The following is a 21,667-nucleotide window of genomic DNA, read 5'->3' as shown; positions in this document are numbered from 1 at the left end:
AATGCTGGCTACTGGTATTTATAATTTAATTCTAGCACATTACACGCTGTTCAAGATACTCATTTTGGAGCTCTGCAAATGCATAAAATATTAATATTCTGACTAATCTCCCAACGAGTATTGTACTGTGGTCTTCTTCCCTACCATGGGACATTCAACCAGGGAACACACGTGCTGGGCATGGTGGGGGTGGCATCTCCTCCCAGAATAAACGTCTTCCGTGGCCTAGTTATCTCCACAGACGAAAGGGAGAAGAGAGATCAGAGCTTCTCGTGGGTTTCCAGTTCTCAACTCCTGCTCTTAACCAGAGTGCAAAGTGCAGGGGGAAAAAACTCACAAAAATTTCAACATATTGAAGTTGAGCAGTATGTTTAGAAGTGAAAGGACATCTATCTGAATAGCTGATTTGATTTTTAATTCACTCTGGAAGCCCAGCAACGACGGTAGGTTGAGATTTTGGCTTTGAATAAAAGATTTATAAGAACAGAAAGGTGAAGTGCCTGATAATTTTAGCAGATGCACTTATCCTCATCAGCAAAGGATTCCCAGCTTTCAGGAGATGTTCTGGCAGGGAACGGTGTCCACCCCGGACACAGGCTGCCGAAACACACGAAAACCAGCAAAAAGGATGGAGTGGCGAAGGGCTGAGAGGGGGCAGGGGGTGGGCAGCGGCAAGGACCACCTTGTGCCCGGGCTGGGAGCCCCCTCCCCGCGCCATCGCCCGCTGCTGCCCCCGACGCGCTCCCAGCATCCCAAACCCACCGAGAGCCCCCATTACAAGGTATTAAAATGTGGGACTCAGTGGCTTGTCCTTCTAGAAAGGGACTCTTTGGGTCTGTCTGAAAAACAGGCTAGGGGGAAAAAATAAATCAAAAAATCCTGGTTATTTGATTTTTTTAAATTTATCCTTCAGGATAACGCTGAGGCTGCAAGAACTGTTTTGACACAGGAAGGTGGGGGGTTAGGATCCCTGAAAGCCCCTTTTACCTCAGTATTAAGAAGGTAAAATCTTGACAAAAAATTCCATTTGGAATCCTTTAAAAAATTCTTGTTTCACTGGCAGCGTCCCAGCAAAGAGAAGGCTCTCCTAGAAATGCAGACTGGCTATTTTGATGTCATGGCTGTGAGGGAGCCAAGAAGAGGCTTGAATTTTCCCCTTCCCAGCAAGTATGAGAAATAACAACATTACAGGGAAAATGGCAGGAGATGTTCATTAAATAATCCATTTAAAATAACGCTAATGGCCTCACTGCATTTCAAGCAATGCCAACCAGCTGGTGCTAACCAGCGGCCGGGCTGGACATTTAAAAAGTGCTCAGGGCAAAAGCAAAGTAACCTATTATCTATGCGTTTTTAAATAATAGCAAAAGCAAACAGTAAATTTTCTGAATTTCTTATTTTTCTGAGCAAGTCTAACTCTGACACTGGAAACACTTGAGGAATCCTATTATACAACATCCCTAATACTTTCAAATTTTGACTTATTGCCCCCTGACTTAAAATATGCCAGCAGAAGTCTTCAACCAGTCGTCATTTACGACACTGCTGCATTTTTTAAGCATAAATAACAAAATACATTAATAAAGCAGGTCTGGCGTGGAGATCACTTACTGTTGAGCTTCTGAAGCTCTAACTATCTACCTTTAAAGTCTGCTGATTACTACTGGCAAATTTTATAGGCTTTATTGCCTAACAACAGACACCTTGGATTTTTTTTCTTTACAGAAATTACGTGACCTTCTATAGAATACATATGTGCAGAGTGTTGGAAGGAGGCATAAAATCTGCATACGCTGCGCCATTATACATCCACTTACATTTGCAGGATTAGGACCTAAACCTAGAACGCTTATTAATTCCACTCATGTTCAAAATAATCAGTTCTCTGGAAGAAGAGACACTGACAGATGAACTTTTGTGGAGGTGATTTTATGTTTATAAATAAGGGTAACCAAAATTCCTCGTATTGACAGTAATCCTAAGGCGGCCCGTTCAACACCGGTTTGTAAGTGCTACCACAGAAAACAAAAATTGGGCTGGAGCTCTTTACAGAGACAGTGAGTGGATGCTGCTACACAACCTGTAATTCATATTTCTCCATTGGTCATGAGGCTCATTGTGCTGATGGGTTCTATCTGCAAATTGAATTTATGCTCCATCTATCGACTCATAATCTTGATTAGCTCACGGTAAAATGGCTGCAATAACTCCGAGCCCTCCAGTAACCAGTGCCAGCTCTGCCGGTCTGCGCCGGCCTGGATGCGGGAGGGAAGGATGTTCCGGGTGCTCTCGCCTGGCTGCCCGCGGAGGGGCCACCTCTTCTCGTCCCCGTTCAGCCCAAAGCCCTGAGCATCCCACGCTCCTGCCCCTCAGCCTCGGCTGGAACCACCAGCTCTTCCCTAGGAAGTCCAAGGACAGCTAGGGAGGTCCAGGGAAAAGGGCAGGTCGTCTTCACCCTCCCAAGACGAACTTTCCTAACAGACTGGGCAGATTTCGGACGGCCAGTAACTGAATTTGGCTTCCTGCTGCTGGGATCATTGGAGTCGGAGGTGACGAAACCTCTCCCATGCCAAAACCCAGCGAAGAGCTTGCCAGGAATGTTCTGGAGCCTGGCGCTGTCTTTCAGGTGATACGACACATCTTTCGTCCTTTGTCATCAGGCAATGACCACTTCTGGGGTCCGTGCGGGCCCCCGGGATGGCGTGTGGCTACGGTCCCCAGGCCCTGCCGAGCCACTGGTCCGCGCTGGGGGAGCTACTGCCCCCAGTTATTGGTGGGTCTGTCTACAGGAACGTTCATGGAACTGCACCCGCAAAGTGCTCTGGTTCTGCACGGCCAGAAGAAACGTCACAGTAAAGGAGCACAAAGCCGACACGGTTAACAGACAGAAAAACCCCTTTCAATAATCCCTCCTTTGATTGCTAAGGCACAGTGATGAAATGATTCCTTGTAGATGATGCCCTGTTCTCATAAATGAGATACGCCAAAGGAAGCAAGCACGTTTCTTACCCCCCTCTCCAGGAGCATATCTCGGAAATGAGTGATGCGCTCTTCTAGGGGAGGCGTGACCTCAGGGGCTGATGTTTCCTCATTTTTCTCCTCCGTTTCAGCCTTCCCCTGGTCAGCAGCTTGGGAATCTTCTGTTCTTTAACAAGGTAAGATAGAAAATAGTTCAGTAATTGTCAGCTCGGGAAGGGATTTTCAACCCTCTCTAGAATATCCCCCAGGACTTCTCGGCGTGCACGGAGCAGGCAGGGAGCGGATGCTGAGAGCGGAGGTGTGACCCAAACCTGCGGTTCGTTATCAAACTGCGGGGCTTGCGGGCCCTGCCGGGGACCTCCGGCAGCTTGTGATGTGGAGGGACGGTCTATCGGTGTGATCAAAGAGGAACTCGGCAGCAAAATACTCTGCTTTATTTCAAGCAACAGAAAAGTGACAGCTTTATATAAAATTTGTCAAGGAGTGGAGACTTTAAAGGAGTGACTGAAGAGACCATTATTTTTTTTTTCTCTCCTGTTTTTGTTCCCCTCAACCTGGAAGTCAACACTAATCTTTATTTTACGTCCCCATGCACCCCAGGAGCTCACTCCTAAGGGAAGCAATCCGGCAGCGCATCGCGTGCACAAACCTGCAATAGAGCATCAGCGAAGAACCTGCCCTTTGTCAGTGCCAGAAGGTCTGCGTTCATCCCGACGATTGGAATAAAGAGGGGTTTCTGAGAAAATACTCCCTACTTATGGGCCGAGTCCCTTTGCCTACAAGACCCCCTGGCTAAAGTCAGCCGCAGGAGGCGATGGGATTGGAGACGGGGGTGCGAAACGCCTGACTTCAGAGAAGGTGGCCACCTCGGACCTCAGAATCAGACCTCTGCTCCGGGTCCAGCCGGCTGTGTTGTGATGCTCTGAGCGGTGAATGGGTTCAGGACAAATTAAGGCTCTTTCTGGAAAGATCAGGAGCCTTAAAATCATCCCAAGGTTCATGTGAGGATAATGAAAGTAAGGTGATTTGATTTTTAGCCTCCTACAAGGCATGACTGCATTTTCTACTGATGCAATTTTCACCACTACGGAATAATACTTAGTTTAAAATTTCAGCAGGAAAACACTTTTTTATTTCCAAGCAAATGAATTAGATCAGTGCGTAATGTGAGCCCTAGCGTATTATCTTCCTTCTACAAATAATTACATTACCCTTACATTTATCCTAAAATGATGCTGCATCACTAGTGATTTGAGCAACATCAAATTGGCGTTCTTCACAGAATGACAGTGACTTTCATATCGTAATAGCAAATTTTATTTTGTGACATGATGCATGAAAGGCCCAACCCAATTTCTACCACAAAGAGCTTTTCCAAGCTCAAACTGAGAGAAATACAGCGCACTACTCCATCGGCCAAGCACCAGAATTGCCCCTCGTCCCTTCAGCCCTTCTCACACAATTGAGAACGATGCTGCATATCAGGCAGGCTTTTTTCCCATGCCAAAAATGACGATAAAGAATACAATTTTCTTGAGCCAAAGATCTGCACAAGAAAGTACGTGAGTTCCTGCTCAGAAGGACACACACGAGTAGCCTACGAGCACGACCTTGGCAGCCAGCAGATGTCACGATGGACGGGGCGGGCAGAGGATTTTGTGTGCCTGCAGCACCCACTGAAAGGAGAACAGGGACAACCTGAAATACAGGGAAATCCTTCTGAGCATAAGAAAAAGCTTTTTTACTGTGAGGATGGTGGGGCACTGGGGCAGGCTGCCCAGGGGGATGCGGGGCTCCACCCTTGGGGATGCTCAGCCCCCCCCGGACAGGTCCCTGAGCGACCTGCGGGATGCAGGGTGGGACAGAGCCCCCCCAGCCCTTCTGTCATTCTGTGAAGAAACCCCAGAAAACCTCAGTTTCTCTGAAGATGTTTTTTCTTTTGCAAAGAGTACAATCAGAGCATTGCCCGAGTAAGAATTTGACCTCAGTATTTTTAAGCAGTTTCATTTTACCCCAAGGAAATGCAAATGAAAGTGCAATGGCAGCTTGAGGAGCCCAGAGCTCCTAAACCTGCCGATGCAGATTCTGCAGACGTCCAGGAAAGAAAGAAGGGAGTCCTGCTACCTTCTGCAGCCAGCCCTGGGTCAGGTCCTCTGCCAGCTCTGCCACCAAAGCGGACAGTAGGAGAAGCGAAACAGCAGCTCTGTTCTCACACTGGGAACTGGTGATCCGACGTGAACCTCGGTGCGATGGCCCTCTACTTGAATTGTAAAGAATTGTGCTGGAACTTTGATGCCATTAGATCTTATCATTAGCAAAGCGCTTTCTGTATAGCGGATGATTTACTGTATGTCAAAGGAACAATATGATTTACTAAGTAACCTTACTTACATTAAATAGAATAGAATAGGGAATACAGCCTATTTAAAAACAAACCCTGAAGGCATGCACTATCTCCTTTCTGAGTTATATTTAACCAAGAAAAATGTTGATATTGCAAAAGTAAGTGGACAGTGGCTGTGCGGGGGTAAAAACAGGGCCCGATCTCCCGTTCTGCTGCAGACGGCAGGAGCAGGGCTGTGCACGTCCCGCTGCATCCCGCCTTTCGCCTGCAGCGGATCTCCGTGCAGGACCGCAGCGTGCCGAGCCAGGCTGGGCTGGGGGGCACCACCAGCCCGGCGTCACCCTCCAGCCCCGCAGCCCCAGCACCCGCAGGGGACAGATGCTCAGAGCATCACGGTACGGCAGGACGATAGTGCTGCCTATCTCCCAACAGCACTCTGCGTTAAACGTAGGAAAACGTTCACTGTCTCCACGCGCAATTATTAATGTGGATATGACAGCGATGTAAATATTTTTTCTGTCTGTCTGGAATCAAAATGAAAATTTGTTCAGGTTTCTGTAAAGACCAATCTTTTTTCACCTCTGGATTCAGTCTGGAATGAGCAGCACTGCGTCCATGCCCAAGTAAAACAAAGCAGAGGAAACAGAGTCAGATTTGGACCTTGTACGTGCAGCTTGGAAGATGAAAAGCTGGTGATGTGTAACCTCTTATCCAAAACTCGGAGCTTAACCAGCATCCTCTACATCCTGAGAGCTCCCCTTCGGCTGTTTATGGCACGGAGTAACTCAGCTGCTTTTCTTACAAGGAATTACAGGCCACGGTTTTAAAATCAGTTCTGCTTTTGGCTAATTCAGACACACAGATGCAGACAATTGAGACAGCCCTTAGAAACAATAATACCAGTTCCAAACAGTGAGGCAGCAGTGGTTTTAACTGCTCTGCAAACGACCATGAGCAGGTCCCAGCTGCAGACGGGAGGCTGCCCGCTCCAGTGGACACCCAGCTGGGATGGCACCACGCAATCTCCACTGAGATGTCTCAATCGCATTAATGACAAAAATCTCACTATAGCAAAAGGGCTTATACATGATTTTCCTCCTGAGGATAACTAAATTCTAGTTTGAAATGAAAAACCTACAATATTTTACTTTCTTATGTCATCTGCTGTTCGCTATAGTCTAATATTAATACATTTGAACAAGCGCTCAGACTGCATTTCTTTAGTAAAAGGTCAGTATTTTAAAGGTCCATCCATGAACCTCTATATTCTGCCATTGTTTCGGGGTACAAAGCAAAATGCCAGGAAATCTTTACATGTTATAAAAAAGAATTTAAAATTCAAAACGGCTGTAGAAATCATGTAGTCATTTGGGGATGTATGTTCTGCTGACAGAAAAATAAACACTTTACGGCTTTCTGGTGACAGGTCGAACTTCTGGGGAATTGGGATCATCACAACGAAGTCTGAGAAAATGCTATGTTGTCAATTCAAATCTCACTTGTTTATTATCTGAAAGTTGCCCTTGACTTTCACAGGACTAATTGCCCAAATACAGCAAATGAGAACTGCTTCCTCCTAATCTAAAGATCAAAAAAAGTGAAAGACAGAATTTACGATAGGGTGCTCAGAGCTTTAAATACCCTCACAATGGATATCTTGCCACAAATTTCAAATACGATAAAAGTTGCATCATTTGTTATACTGCACAGGAACGCAGCGCAATCTGAGGACCAACGATGACATGAGCAGCAGGTGACACATTCATTACCACGTGCTATTTAACTTTTGTGGCATACAGTCGCCGCCGAGCGCAGTTTGTGTTGCCCCCGACTCAAGGGACCTGCTCCAGACCCCCAGGGTGACCGCCCGCCCCACGACTGCTCTTGTCCCTGCGAGATGCCCCTGCAGCACCGGACACCGCATTTTGCTGCTCATGCCACAGCAGCACTTGCTGGCTGCGGGATTTCCGACGTCACCGCGCTTTTCGCTGCACGGCTGTATGATTTATGCTTATACCTGTCTATAAATGTGCCTACGGATGTATACATATATACCACAAGGAAGATGGTACGATGCATTAAGGCAGGAGAGTCATGCAGCAGCTCTGTGACCGGCTGAGATTGCCCAGCTTGTGTATTTACCTTTTGGTTTGGGGGGGGGGGGGGGAATATTGTATGAAAAAGTATTTCTGCAAGTAAGCAAATACAATAAAATATAAATCCTGCAAATATATAAAAGGTTGGTCCATATTTGGGTCTCACAATTTTAACAACGTCCGTCTGAGCGTAAAGAAAATAAGAGACTCAAAAGCCCAAAGTTAGTGTCTCAGGTACGTCATGGAAACCCAAGGAAGATGAGGGAACGCTCCTCGTGCAGGAGCAGACCGTGCAGGAGGCACTGCCCGACCTTCCCCACGGCGCAGGAAGCCCAAGCCTGCTTCCACAGCAGCTCGTCAATAAGAGCCTTTCTCTGGAGTTCTGCGAAGGAGCTTCTGGAGATTTAGAATTCTGTTTGTGTGCATTAATGGAAAGATGTTTTCACATTTTCTCAATCGATCACTGAAAGGAATCATCTTCATGATACCGGCCCATTCTTGTCAGACCACTGATGTCAATAAAATATTCTTAAATACTTTTATACTAAATATAAACTTTTATGCTGTTTATAAAACTAAATGCTATGTAAATAGTAAAAGTACATATTTAGCATATATAAAGTGTAAACATACTCTTTGATACCAAGCATCAAATGCTTAAATAGTCTGAGTATCAAACTCGGAGTATCTGATTCTTCCTTCATAATAACACAAATCCACAGAAAGTCTTAACGAGGTCAAAAGAACCACCCAACGTAGTAGGACAAGAATGGCCAACGTAAGAGAGAACAGAATTACCTTCAATATATTCACTTGGAAAGTACAGAAATTTGTTGTGCTTACTCGTCACAATGCCCTTCAAAAATATAACACACTATCTATGTGGATTTATTTTAAGGATTTGTTTTGTTAGTGGTCCAAACCAGTACGCGAATCACAGCCAGCCCACGTGAACAGCTAACGCTACGTGCAGGTACTGGCCAAAGGTTAAAAGAATGAAACGTCTTTATGGTACGTCTTAAACCAGAAGTGTTTACTTCATTTTCTTGCTGTTTTGGCAAAGGGTGAGGGAGTTGCTTATTTGGGACAGGGGTTTTCTTGCCTGTTAGTTCACGAGAATTTGAAACATGCATGGTAATAAAGGTCAAACAAAAGCACAATAACAGAAATACCTCCGGATGTTTCTGAGCCGGCAGCCTGGGAACCCTGACACCAGTGAAAAAAAATCTGCTTCACATCAATGAGGAAAAAGCTTTTATCCAATGTCTTTGAAATAACTACTTATCCACACAGTCTTTTTTTTAACCAAAGCATGTAAGAGTTACTCAGGCAAAAATGGATGCTGTTCATGGGAAACAGGTATTTTAGAGAATCGTGGAGTTTGACAAAGATTGGATACCGTAGGAATGACTCTCATAATTTATTGGTGTAGTTATCCATACAGAAGAAAATATTTCTCAGTGCACTTATTTGTACCAGACGTTAGCCTCCCAACATTACATATAGATAAGTAAACTTTAGAACTTACTTATTTCTCTTAGTTTTGATGCTAAGATCATCATTTTCATCCCCTGGACAAGAACTAACACATTTATCTGCTAAAAAGAAATAAATAGTTATTAGATTTGAACTAGATAAATGGGAATACAAATTCCTCAGATTAACCTTTCATTTCTTGTCTTTGGCTGCTGCTCAGGTATTTACTGTTTTTCACTCTCCGCAGAGTGTTTTAAAAATAACACATATTTCATCATATCCTCAGAAACACCTTCATCCAAATGAAAGAGATACCAATAAACCCAACGAGTTTCATTCTGAAAAATTGCTCATTGCTCATGTTGTGAACAAAATTGTTCATTGCTCATTTGTAACATGATTTTATTTAAATCTTGTTATTGTTTCGCCTGATACTCCCTCCTCCCTTCCCTTAAAAACTCAGCTACAAAGACATTTCTGCAGAATTATTTCAGTCCTGGCAGCCTGAAGGATTCAGCAGTGTTAACTCGCACCAGAAGTTCCCTCCTTAGCCCATTTCTCCTTCTTATGTGAGCAAATATAATGCTGCTTTTCCAGAAATCCAGCCACCGGTATAGCAAAGCTATGGAGATACCAAGAGCCTCACACTCCCGGTGGTGCAGAGTAACTCCAAAGCAACGTTACCCTCCTGGTTTGGCCTGGACACTCGTCCTTGAAGGACTCTGAGGTTGCATTAGAACCCCAGCCTGGTGTGGGTGGGCAGGGACCTCCCAGCCCACCCAGTGCCACCCCTGCCATGGGCAGGGACACCCTCCACTAGCCCAGGTTGCCCAAAGCCCCATCCAACCTGGCCTACTGTCAGTCATAACAAATGTCAAGCATATGGAACAGATATTTCTTTCTGGAATCTAATTTTTTTTTCTTTTTTCATGTATACAAACTGCAGTTTTCATCAACGTGAAAATGGGCAGACCACCAGAAGTCACGTCCATCCAGTGCCTGGTTTGTATCAGGGACTCTTCAGTAGTTTGCCACAAATTAGTTGAGAAATATGAAAAAAAAAAAAAAATTAAAAAAAATCAAACTGTATGTGGTTAGCTTGGGAATATCAGAAATGCCAAACCTCAGCCTTTTTGTATGAGACTAGTAATGAAGACATGTCTTGCTATTTAAGGAACTACGAAAAAATAAATTAAAAATAAATACAAAAATGAACTTAGGTTATGGAGATAAAAGGTTTGAATAACTTGGTGTGGTGAGGTCTGATCTCATTGAAATCAGATGAAACTCCAAGACATCTAGTAGAAAATGACTGAACACAAATAGAGATCAGCGGGTATTTTGAAATTCATAAACGAATTTCAAGTGCCTTTTACTCGTTCAGGTCCAATCTTCATATCGCTGAAGCTAACAGAAATTTGGCCATTTATTTCAATTTATCAATGTTGTTCTTAGCTCATTTTGTTTCCCTGTTTTAGGGAAATTACATGTTTATTAGTATGCTTTCAGTAAATGTTACCTTTTATTTATTTTAAGTGCACGAACCCAGCATACACTAAATCACTGCAAACGGAATGATAAAAACCAAACAGCAGCTGTAGCGTTGCGGCGTGGGAAGACCAGGAACAGAGACCACATGAGGAGGAAATACACAGCAGGTCCAAACGGACGCTTTGCTAACTGCAACTCAAAATGATAATGAGGAGAAATGAATGGCGTTCCAAAATAAGGAGAGTCTGATCTCAACGTTCCTGACAATATAGGTGCATTATGAATACATGAATGAATTTAATAATGCTTTAAATATACATAAATTCACTGGAACTATTATGTCTTCCTGCTAAGTTCTTCTTTGGGATACTCAATTAAAACCACAAAGTAATAGGAAAAACAACCTGTAAACTCAGAAGGTGGAGCGTAACTCAACAGAGATATTACAAAGCTATTAACCGGGAGCTGAACAACCTGCGGAGGCAGCGGTGGTCTTAACTTTAATGAATTCTGAAGGCAAGAATACGGAATGACAGAGTACTCGATGGTGTTCTCAGAGAGAGATGAAGTTAAAGATGTCTCTAGGCTCAGCACCGACTGGGCAAGCACAATCCTGGTCCTACCAAACTTCACCACTATTAAAGAAAATTTTAAAAAAAAAGCCATGCCCGGCGGGCACCTCCCGCCTTTGTCTCACGCCACGGACAGCCCTTCCAGAGCCGGCTCCAGGGCGAATCCCGACGGGACGTTCTTGTGGTGAAGCAAGCACGCAGGGAGAAGCCTGGCCACGCCGTGAGCCTCTCCTGCCCCACACTTCCACGGGACAAGAGCTAACTCACTGGTGATGACAAACGGTTACGTGGAGCTCTCCGGCTACCTGAGGGTGGACTCAAATTTGAAGTCATCTTACGACAAGGTCTTTCACAGATTTCTGGAAAGGATACAAAATTCTTTTGTTGTGAAGAACAGGTGAACCGGGCATTTATAAAACCAAATCTTAGCTACCAGATAGCCTTCAGCTAAAAGAGAAGTGACACCATACACCCTGATTTCAGGGCTCACTTCCCTGCGCTGGTTCCCAGCGCGCCCCGGGTTCTCCCAGAGAGCAACGACAGCCTCCCTGAGCGGGGACACCGAGTCCTTCGCTTCGCCTGCGCGAGGGTGCACGGTCGTGGGTAGACGGGACAAGATCAGAGTCAGCACCGTCGCTTCAAGTGGCGGTGGCATGGAGACCCCGGTAAAACATGACAAATGGTACCTACGCTCTCACTCAGGAACCCACTGAATCGCACCGCTGGACCTCTGGTGAGGCTATAGACTGACGCTGAAAGGGAAGAGAGGCAGCCGAGCACAAAACCTAGTAATTGATTTAAAGCTTTGAGGAAGAATATTACTTGACAGTAATCTTTCCATGAAATCACGCAGCAGAGCACTGCCCCAATCTGATGGTCTAGCAAGCTTAGCGCTGATGAATTAAATCATTCAGCTAATCCCAGCCATGTCACGAATTCCGGTTCATTTTCCAGAACAAAGAGGAAACAACCGGCATTCACCAGGTGAGTTAGAGCGTTGTCAATCCATTGGCCACACACAAAAAGCTGATTTGCGATTTTGTAAAGAGACCTGGCACCCACGGATGGCACGTACGCCCAGGAGCTCACCTGTGCTGCCCTAGGGACCGTGCCCCATATCCTCGTCTGAATGCTAAGGGCTCCAAAATACTTGTGGGGACAGAGTAAACTACATCACAACTGGCTTTGAATAGGGATCATACCAAGTATGAGTCCACACGCCATTTTCTGTAGTCAGAATGTCAGGTTTCTCCTAATTAGCTGAAACAATACCTTCCTCAGCCTACGCACCCAGACAAACCATTCAGCAGGTGGAGGAACAGGGTGTTCTCCATTGCAGTACGACAGAAACATTTTGAGGAATCTTTGAGGGAAAACAGGGATATTCCAGTCAGCCTAAGACCGAGACGGAGGAGTAACGACAGCCAGGAGAAGAAGAGGGAGCTGTCACCAGGCGCTGCGCCGTGCAGTGCGGAGCTGGGAACATGGAAGGTCGAAGTATGAAAGCCCCAGAAACGCCGTCTCTGTCCCGGCCCTGCGTCTGGCCGGCGGTGGGTCCCTGCACCGGGTGACGTCCCTGTTGGAGGGGCCGGGGTGGTGCTGGCCGGAGCTGCGCCTCCTCCCCGATTCCACGGGATGGCCTGACGGGAACCCGTTAGCAAAGAGCCGCGGCACCGCCATAAATCTCCCTAACAACTAACACTTTGTGGAGGCGGAGTAATTGGTAAATGAGTAATTTTTCATTTATGCCTAAATTATAAATGCACTTGATCTTCCAGCGGAGCGATGCGCAGATAACCTATAGCACCCCATGAATAACTACGCTTGCCAACTTTTCTTGTGCCTTTGATTTAAAAATTCTAATTAAAACTCAGCAGCAGCAACTAAGCTAAATAAATTTGGCAACCATTGTTGCAAACACACAGTTCATTTGGGTTATTTATTTACTCGAGATTACAAGCTAAGAGAAATGGTAACAAATAATTCCTTTCACCTCAGCAGCTAATATATACTAATTACAACGCGACTGCCTCAAATGCTGAGCAACCGCAAGTCCCAATTATATCAAGGAAGATGAAGACTATTAGCAACAATGAAAACCATGGTCATAAAGAAACCGGAGCATGAATCAAATCTTGGTGGTACTTGCAGATAATAAATAAAAAGGATGGAACACACAGCAAAAAACAGATTTTTGAAGTGGCACATATCAACAATGACTTCAGGCTCTTCTCATTAATTAATTAATTATGACCATGAACAATTACTTAGTTTTGTCTTTGGCCATTGTTCCCCCTTGTCAGTAAATAATTGATCTTTCACTATATCCTGTAATAAAAACCGTATCCTATATTTTTCTCTGCTACACTAATAGAAAACCACTCTCTGTAGCTTTTCTTCAGTAAATTTCTGCTAATAACGATAACATAAATCCTGATTATCACTCACTTTTATCTACCTGCAGACATAGCGTTCCAAGTCCACAAACCAGCCCGTTTTGGGGCGGTTAACTGGGAGCCGTGCCCGTGGATCAATGTGAGCACCGCGGCCCCCATGGCCTCAGTGTAAAAGGCAGGTCACTTATTTTCACTTGCCAAATACTACGCTTTAAAAGAATGAAAAAAGTCTCTTTTTTTTTTTTCCCCTCCCTCCATTTTCCTAGACCTCGCCACTAAAGAAGAGGCATCCTCAGCTGAGGGAGGCTCTCCCGTGAGACTGCTGTAAAGCAGAATATTCAGGAATTACAGGCAGCTGACCAGGATAAGCAGCACTACGAGTGACTGCCGCGCATCCCGGTGTCCTCGCAGTAAGGGCAGGTCTCAGGGGCGCAGCTCCCACGGGAAAGGCAACGTCAAGCGTCAGGAGATAAAAGGAGCGCTGACAGGACAGGAGCGGCTCCCAGTAACGGAGCAAAGGGAGTCAACGTCAGCTGGTGGGACCAAATCTCTGGAGGGAAACGTGGTGGAACAAACCATGGAGCCACTACTGCACCGGCAAGCACGGGCCGGCACGCCGGGCTGCTCCCGGACCGGTCACCGCCACGGACAAAACCCGGGCTGAACGTCGAGGCTATGGGCAGCGGACCAAACGGCACGGCGAGGAACATGGCATGGGAAGGCCCGGCTGGGAAAACTGCCTCCGCAAACCGGCTGTCGTGGGAAGGAGCAGACAGCAAACACCGTGGATCAGCGACAAGCCGAGGCATTGCCTTTAAACTGCACTCTGAACCACTTCACAGGTATTTCTGCACATCGGCAGTTACCCTTTAGCCGTGACTCTCCCCTTCGGCAATCCGCAGTGTTTAGAAGGTGACCGGCAGAGCCACGCTTAGACAGAGGCACCCGCATTTCCACCAAACCCTTTAGCACTGGTGAGAGATTCACTACTGGGATTCTTTGCCCCTCTACAACTTGGCTGAACAGTCATTAGCTACGGAGTATCTGCTTTTGTGTAACAGCTGAGTAATGCATTGGTAATGCGTTCCTAATGTACATCTCGGAAATAAGCATAATAAAACATAAAGACAGCGTCTTCCAAGATGTATTTTATACATCAAAGATCGGTCCAGTGTAAGCAGCCGCCTGCTCCATCACGGCCAATAATGAGACCGCTCTGGCCCCAGTTCAGCATTTCAGCAAGTACTTTGCAATAAGCATCAGTTTTAACACAATGCTTAAAATGAAATCTCAAGAGGAAAACCATTCTCATTACGGTTATCAAACTTTCACCAAATGCATTTAGCGACCAAGTTTCATTCGACATTTGAGTTTAAATAGAGGCAAATAATCACAGGGCTTTAGTTACTTGCTGCAGCTTCCAGCTTGCGCTTGTGAGGAGGATCCTCGATGATCCGGTTTATGTCGCCGCGGTGCTTCAGGTCCACCGGCTTCTCCCAGACTGACAGCTGCATTGTAGGGTTGAAGAAGAAGACCCGGTCATCTCCAGTCCAGACTACACACCTATTCCAAGCGATAAACTATGCTTAGATCATGTCAGGTACACCCAGGAACAAGAAATCAACCCACAGCCTGCGTACTGCGTCTGTTTGCAGCGTGTGGGTGAGTCCCCTCGCACTGACAGCCTGCCCCAGGCGCCTTGGGTAGAGTAACCCTCTCCATATCACTCAGATGTCACCGAAATCATCCAAACATCCCAAAAAGCAGTAGGTGAAATATTCCATCACAGAAGGGAAAAAGAACCAGGATGCCACGGCATCCCAGCCAGCTCCCGCCGGGCTCTGCGCCGGAGAGGTACAACCAGCCACCGCAGAAGTCTGCCACGAAGGTTTAGATTGATTTTTATGGCCTCTGTTTCAAATTTGAAAAATGTGACCCAGTGCTGCTGTGCAAACCGCAGTTTCTTGACTTGGCTAGTTAAAATATGCATGACAGTGGTTCAACTTTTTGTCCTGACATTCATTTTAAATCAGCTAAAATAATATGAAAGTAAGTATCGCACCATCCTTAATAGACATTCAAAAACCTCGGGTTGCACTTCACTAAATCTGTATGTAAATAAACAAACAGAATAGCAATCTCAAGCCTGCACTTTCGGAATCATAATGAAAACCAACAAGCACCATGCACACACTGTGACACACGCACACCCCCCGCCATGCTCTCTCATAACGGGAAAATGTTGGTGTCTCTGAAGCATAAATACCTGGAAGGAACAAATCCTACCATCGGAAGCTCTCCTGCTGAACTGTCCTTAAAAGCAGGGAACAAAACTGGTTTAAACAAAAGTCTGGTCTGGGTAACAGGCTGCGAACACGGAAAACGCTCCAGCACCGCAGAGTACTGCAGTAGGACAATCCGACACACTCTGCGTACCACTGGTAGGGCATCGCCGCTGCTCGTGCCCAAACACGTCCTGAAAAGCACGTCACCTGCGTAAGAAACCGTGGAGGGAGCGGCAGGGTGCCAGGGGCAGCTCGGGGTGAGCGTGTTACTGAGCCCGAGCATCACAGTAATGGCGTTCAGTAGAGTGAAACGTTCTCCCCATGAACAGGAGCACAAAACCGGTTGTACAAATCCAGCCGTGCACTTCAGTCACACTTACACCCCACGGCAGTTTTGGGATCCTGGATTCAGCGACACGGACACGATACACATTTTAATAACTTTCTGCTTGTTTTAATGCACAAATGATTTGGGTCACGGAAGAGCCTCACAAGACAGACGCTCTAATCCTCTGTTAGGCAATGATTAGGCATCGTTAGGGCTTCTTACTTTGTACCCTGGAGCTACGGGAACCTCTGCTCTCCACAAACACCGACCCACCAGCCCCGAGTCTCTTCTGCAGAACACACCAAGAGGCACCTCCACGGGAACACTTCCCAACCAAGACTCCCGCAAAACCCACAGCTGTCCCAGAAGGAAGGGAAAAAAATCCAGGCGTTTCGGTGAAGAGACTTAGCTGATTAATATAAATGTCTTATTGTCATCCTTTAATTAAATATCCGAATCACAGCCCGGACAGAGGCCCCGCGCTGCTTGGAAATGCCCCGTGCGGTAATTTCTTTCACTGGCAAGTAAGCGCGCTGCAGAACCTGAACCCCTTGGGGAACTGGTGGCAAAGGACGGTGAACCCGAAACCAGCCTCTCGCGTGGGACCCGCGATGCTACCACGCGCACGCGGGGCTGTGGCAGCCGCTATGTGACAGAGGTTCTAACCGGTGGGTCTGGAAACGTGCGTTCTGACTCTGCGGGCACGCCGCTGGGCTCGCTGCCCCTCCGGCCACGCACACCCATGGTGACGGTGCTCGTTAATCACCCAGCATCACCAGGTCTCGCGTGCCATCACCCCAGGTTAGAAGCTTCGGGGTCCCTCGTGACACCTCTTCACTTTTCCATGACTAATACAATTTGACATTTAATTTAAAACTAATGTCCCTTTCCCCATGTAACACGTCACCCGTTCCTCTTTAGTATAATAACAGTTTCAATTATCCACAGGGGACGCCTGGTATTTTGTTTCAGTCACAGAGTATAAACTGGAAATGCAAATATTGTTATGCTCGTGTTTCCCTTTAGAAAGTTGTAATTTAAGAATGAGTAAGGGCACAAGATGATGATACTAGTGGTTGGGTTTTTTTAATTTCATAAGGTAGGTAAGGTTTGGTAACATTTCTGAAATTTTTTCTGCCATTAAAAATTATGGTCTAGCTATTTCTGACAGGTTCTTGGTGATGCCACATCAACCAAGCAGGGAGCCAACCTATGGGTGGAGAGTGGTTAAAGTAAATTCAGGATTTGTTGAATTTGTATTGCATATCTAGGTTCAACCTATCAGAAAAAACTTGTAAATTGTGACTGAAGCACCCTGCGAGCACACTCCATGATCCATCATGAGCCATGGGATGGACGAGATGTTGTCACCTGAGAACACGGGACAACTGCCAGCACAAGGGCTGTGCCCCCTCCCGCCGGTCCCAAGGACCAGATCTGGATGCCTTTTCTTGCACCCGGAGTACTCGCTGGGTCACTAAACAGTCTGCTGGAAACCCAGAAACATAAGGTTTCTCCTCGGAGATTAAACTGGCACAAGTTTGGCTCCGAGAGCGGGGCACTTCGGCAGAGGTACCGGCTGCCCACCCACCGCTCAGCAGATGCTGCTGGGGAGAGGGGATGCCATGGGACCCCTCTGCGGGTACCACTGCCGACGGCTCTTCTCTGCGAGAACGGACCACCGAAACCAAAACCTGCCTATGGCACTGCTGGACTCCTCTGCACTACACCAAGGAGCAGCAGCTCTCGAGAAGACACGTGATGGATGTAAGTCACATATTTACGATGCTGAGATTAAAGTAGGACATCGGACTGTGCTTACAATGCTGGTTCGCAAAATGACACGGTATGGTAATAACAACCAATGGCTGGTATCTACATGGAGTGCCTTAGCCAAAGATCCCATAGGTATCAGCCACCAAGTATAAACTAATTGTTATAGGGATAATATAATAATCCTTCTAGTCAACTGTTCAGCGCAGAAAGTGAAGAAAGTTTTTATCTCTTTAAAAATGACACAAGAGCTTTAGTTACCCAGCACGCAGTGACCTGAACGGGAACGTGGTCAGGGTCACGGGACACAGCCTGTTTTCACCAATACAACCTGAAATCAACCCCATTCTCGCACGACACTAAGAGACATCCGCTGCCACGGAGGTAACTAGGAGAGAAAGGGGACCTGGCCCTAAAAAGTAAGAACTTTTCTGTTCTTACGGACCTTCTGTTTCCCCTCGGATCCCCCCAAGCACCGCGCGAGCCCAGAGCCCAGGGCAGACCCAAGGAGCACGGCTGAGCGCAGCCCTGCTCACAGCGGGCGAGGGGCCGCGCAGACCACGCGCCCAGCAGAGAAACCGTCGGCTGCCTCACGCCGTGCCTGCGGCTACCGCCCCGCGTTCTCCCCACGTACCCCATGAATGAGGAACAACTCCGGCGGGAGCTGGGACGGGAACCCAGCGCTGCTACTCCACGCCCGGGGAAGCGTGTTTTCCCCACGCGGCACTCAACCGACGCGTGTTTGGCAAGGGAAACGGCACTGATGAATGAATTCTAGCAGGTCCGATTGCATTTGCTTACCATGGCGATCCTGGCACTGGAGTGGATGCCACGGGCTTGTTGCCGTTTGATGTGCTGTCATCCTCATTTATCAGTTTAAAAGAATGATCCTGGAAAGACAGATAGAGATTAGTCAACAAATAAAGCCGATGCAGAAGACTGTTACTGTTATACAAATCACCCCCTCTACCTTGAAGTGGATTACCCCTGTTGCCATTACTCCACGAGCGGCTTTATGAACAACCAGCTACCTTGAGAACAGCCCAGATGAACGGGAAATAATAAAAATGTCGCCCCTCTCACGGCAACACAAATGAAAACCCAGCAGATACGCTTTTGTGCGGGCCAACAGCTCACCTGGGACAGGAGGTATCAATCCGTGCACCGCGGTAACGAGGAGAGCCGCCTCGTCAGAAACGAAGCTCGGGGAGCGACGGGGCCGGGGCGGGCAGGAGGGTCCGTGCACAAAGCGGCGGTGCATGCGGGGGAGCCGTGGGGAAACGGCCGGGCAGGGGTGCAGGTGGCCAGAAAACGCTGGTACCGGGTCCAGGCCGCGTTCGGCCCAGGGGCACAGCTCGCGGGAGCGGCTCGGCGAGGGCAGGGAGCGCAGAGCTCAGCACCCTCGCGGCCATCGCTGGCTGCCCACTTCTGAGCAGCTTTTCCAGGACTTCCCAAAGACATAACAACGTCGCAGAAGCGACTCTCCCTGGCTTCAGCCAGCAGCAGCCCCCTGAGCCCCCATGGAGGGGCCCGGTGGCACCCCGGTCCCCATCGAAGCCCACCGCGACAGGGCCGGGCCGCTCGGCGTGAGGCTGGCCGTGCGGACGGAGCTGCGACGGCGCGGCGGGGCTGCGTGCTACGGCTGACGGGACGGGCAGCGCCGTCCCGGCTGAGGAACGGCTGCTCAGTGCAGCAGCCCACGGAAATGAACTGCCGGGGGAGGCGTGGGAGGAAGGCGGTGATCTAGCTCAATGTGGTATCAAAACACGAGAAGCACATACTTAATTAAAAAATAATAAAGCGTATGTCCAGAGGTCTTCATCTTGAAAGTATTTTACAACTTAAAGCCTTAAGGAATGCGCCCAAGCACCAACGCAGCTGCGAGCACGGGGAACACCTGCAGCGCCTGGCAGGCAGGGCAGGTTTGCTTGCAGAGAGCCGAAAGACAGCAGCGTGATAGGAATGTGCCACGTGAAAATAAAGCGAACAGCAGCTCAGCCCACAGGTCTTCCTCCTGCAGGACAGCGCTCCCGATGCCAAACCCATGTGTGCGCGGAGCAGAGGCGCAGGGGAACGGACAGGCTGCTCCAGGGCTGCAGGGCGGCTTCGAGCATCTTCCGCACTGCTGCTTTCTGAGCCAGAGATGCTCTTCCACACCCCCGTGCTCAGATAAAGGTTTCCCTCTTTTAGCTTTAGCCATTTGCATGAAGTCTGCGTGAGCTGTGCAGAAAGCAAATGCCTCCATTTATTTCATAGAAGCTGGGCGTATGATTCACGCCCCCTTCCTTCATACAATAATTAGGCTTTGTTATGAAAAGCTAATGAAGTTACACACATATAGTATTACCTGTCTGTAAGCTGCACGTACCATTTGCTATCTTCTTATAGTCACCTGTCGGTTTTATTTAAGGACCTTGCAATTATCTGCAAAGGAGGGCTACAGAAGTGCCCAGCAGTGAAATTAGCAACACCAGAAAGGTGAGGGCCATGAAGAAACTCCTCCTTGCACCAGGGCTGGCGGTGCGGTAAGCGAGCTGACCCCTCGCAGCAGGGGCTGACCCCGCTCCGCAGGTCCCTGCCACCACCCCGAGCCTGACAAAATCACAGGCACTCTGTTTCTGCACGTCAGCTTCTCAGCTGAAGGTTTTTCCTGGGCTGTGTCACACCTCCACATTTGCACAAGCACACACACCCCACAGACTCGCTTCTCCTCCAGCACGGGGACAAAACCAGCCGCGAGCATTCCTCCTCCGATACTCCGACACTACAGTGACAGAGCTCCTATAAAGCACCCAGATAAATTAAATAGATAGCTCTTTAAAACCGACTGCAGGAAACAATCCCGTATCACCAGCACAGCTCCAGCCAGAGGACAGTCCTTTATCCTGACTCTGATTTGTGCGGTTCGATAGCTTAAAGAAGAAACTCCATTGCAGACCTTATCGCCATCGCTCTCCACAGGGGTGCTCTTCCTCTCCGTATGTAAAATCAAGGTCGGTGGGCAGGAGGATCTGCTCGATTCTTTGCCAGTATCTGTGAGGGGAAAGGATTTCTTATTAACATGCAATAAATGCATTCCCAACAAGCTAAAACTGGCAAAGGAAAAACAAACCACTGCCTGTGGCTCCAAGCCTCCTCAACCCCTCCTCACTCGTTCCTATATTTACACACGTACGTCTGTGCCGAGGGCCATACCACCTCTCTGAGCATCACGCTGGATTTTAATGGGACACATCCGTATACTTCACAGTGAGGGTTTCAGTGCGCTGAGTTTTTTCTCCTGCTTTCCCTGAACCACAGCACTTGGATTTCAACCTTAAATCCCACAAATTTTTTAGGCAGAGTCAAACACCAAAAAATGACGACGTTTCAACTCATTCATGACAAAGACTCCACGAGCAATAAATAACCACAACCAAGCGTTCCCGTGCAGACGTGCCTGCAGGGTTCCAGCATGGCAGTACGGTTATGGAAGGAGGCTCAAACCGCTCGGGAACGGCGCCGGCAGCGACCCGTCCCTGCCTGCTCTGCCCGCAGCGACCCATCCCTGCCTGCTCTGCCCGCAGCCCCTGCCCCGCTTCGCGGGGGGACGCCCACCCTGCACCCAGCCGCCCCGCGCGGGCTCCTCGGAGAGCCCCAACGCAACGACACGCCGCAAACGGAGGGTGCTACCACCCACGTGAAGGATGCTGAAACAAGGACGAGCCATGACATAGCTCAGCCCTCAGCCAGCTCAAGAGCTACGGAGCCAAACTGTTCTGGACTAAAACTCTGCTGTAGCAGCTTCAGGAAGCTATTCGCCAGCACTGCTTTTCAGGGATTGCCTATTAAAGAGCAGATTCACATCTCGAAATACCGTTCGATTCATTTTAAAAATTACTCAGACTACAGAACAGGCACACACGTAACTGGAGCTACGCAGAGGAC

General features: G+C 47.8%; 1 protein-coding gene across 4 annotated transcripts in view; it reads right to left on the bottom strand.

Annotated features, from left to right (window-relative positions):
• Positions 1-21,667, bottom strand: part of TCERG1L (transcription elongation regulator 1 like) — an 87,687-nt gene that overhangs the window by 8,398 nt on the left and 57,622 nt on the right. For 2 of the 4 annotated variants that reach the window (XM_075757584.1, XM_075757587.1), the window contains 5 exons: positions 20,679-20,773; positions 18,542-18,630; positions 14,763-14,917; positions 8,948-9,017; positions 3,010-3,145 (listed from right to left, as the gene is read on the bottom strand). In XM_075757584.1, coding sequence (XP_075613699.1) covers positions 3,010-3,145; positions 8,948-9,017; positions 14,763-14,917; positions 18,542-18,630; positions 20,679-20,773 — 545 coding nt within the window. The remainder of the gene's footprint in view (positions 1-3,009; positions 3,146-8,947; positions 9,018-14,762; positions 14,918-18,541; positions 18,631-20,678; positions 20,774-21,667) is intronic. The other 2 variants (XM_075757585.1, XM_075757586.1) reach the window with 2 other exon arrangements.

The sequence above is a fragment of the Balearica regulorum genome, chromosome 7, assembly GCF_011004875.1.
Source record: "Balearica regulorum gibbericeps isolate bBalReg1 chromosome 7, bBalReg1.pri, whole genome shotgun sequence".
In the NCBI taxonomy this organism is placed as follows: Eukaryota; Metazoa; Chordata; class Aves; order Gruiformes; family Gruidae; genus Balearica; species Balearica regulorum.
This window is presented reverse-complemented; position numbering and strand designations above follow the sequence as displayed.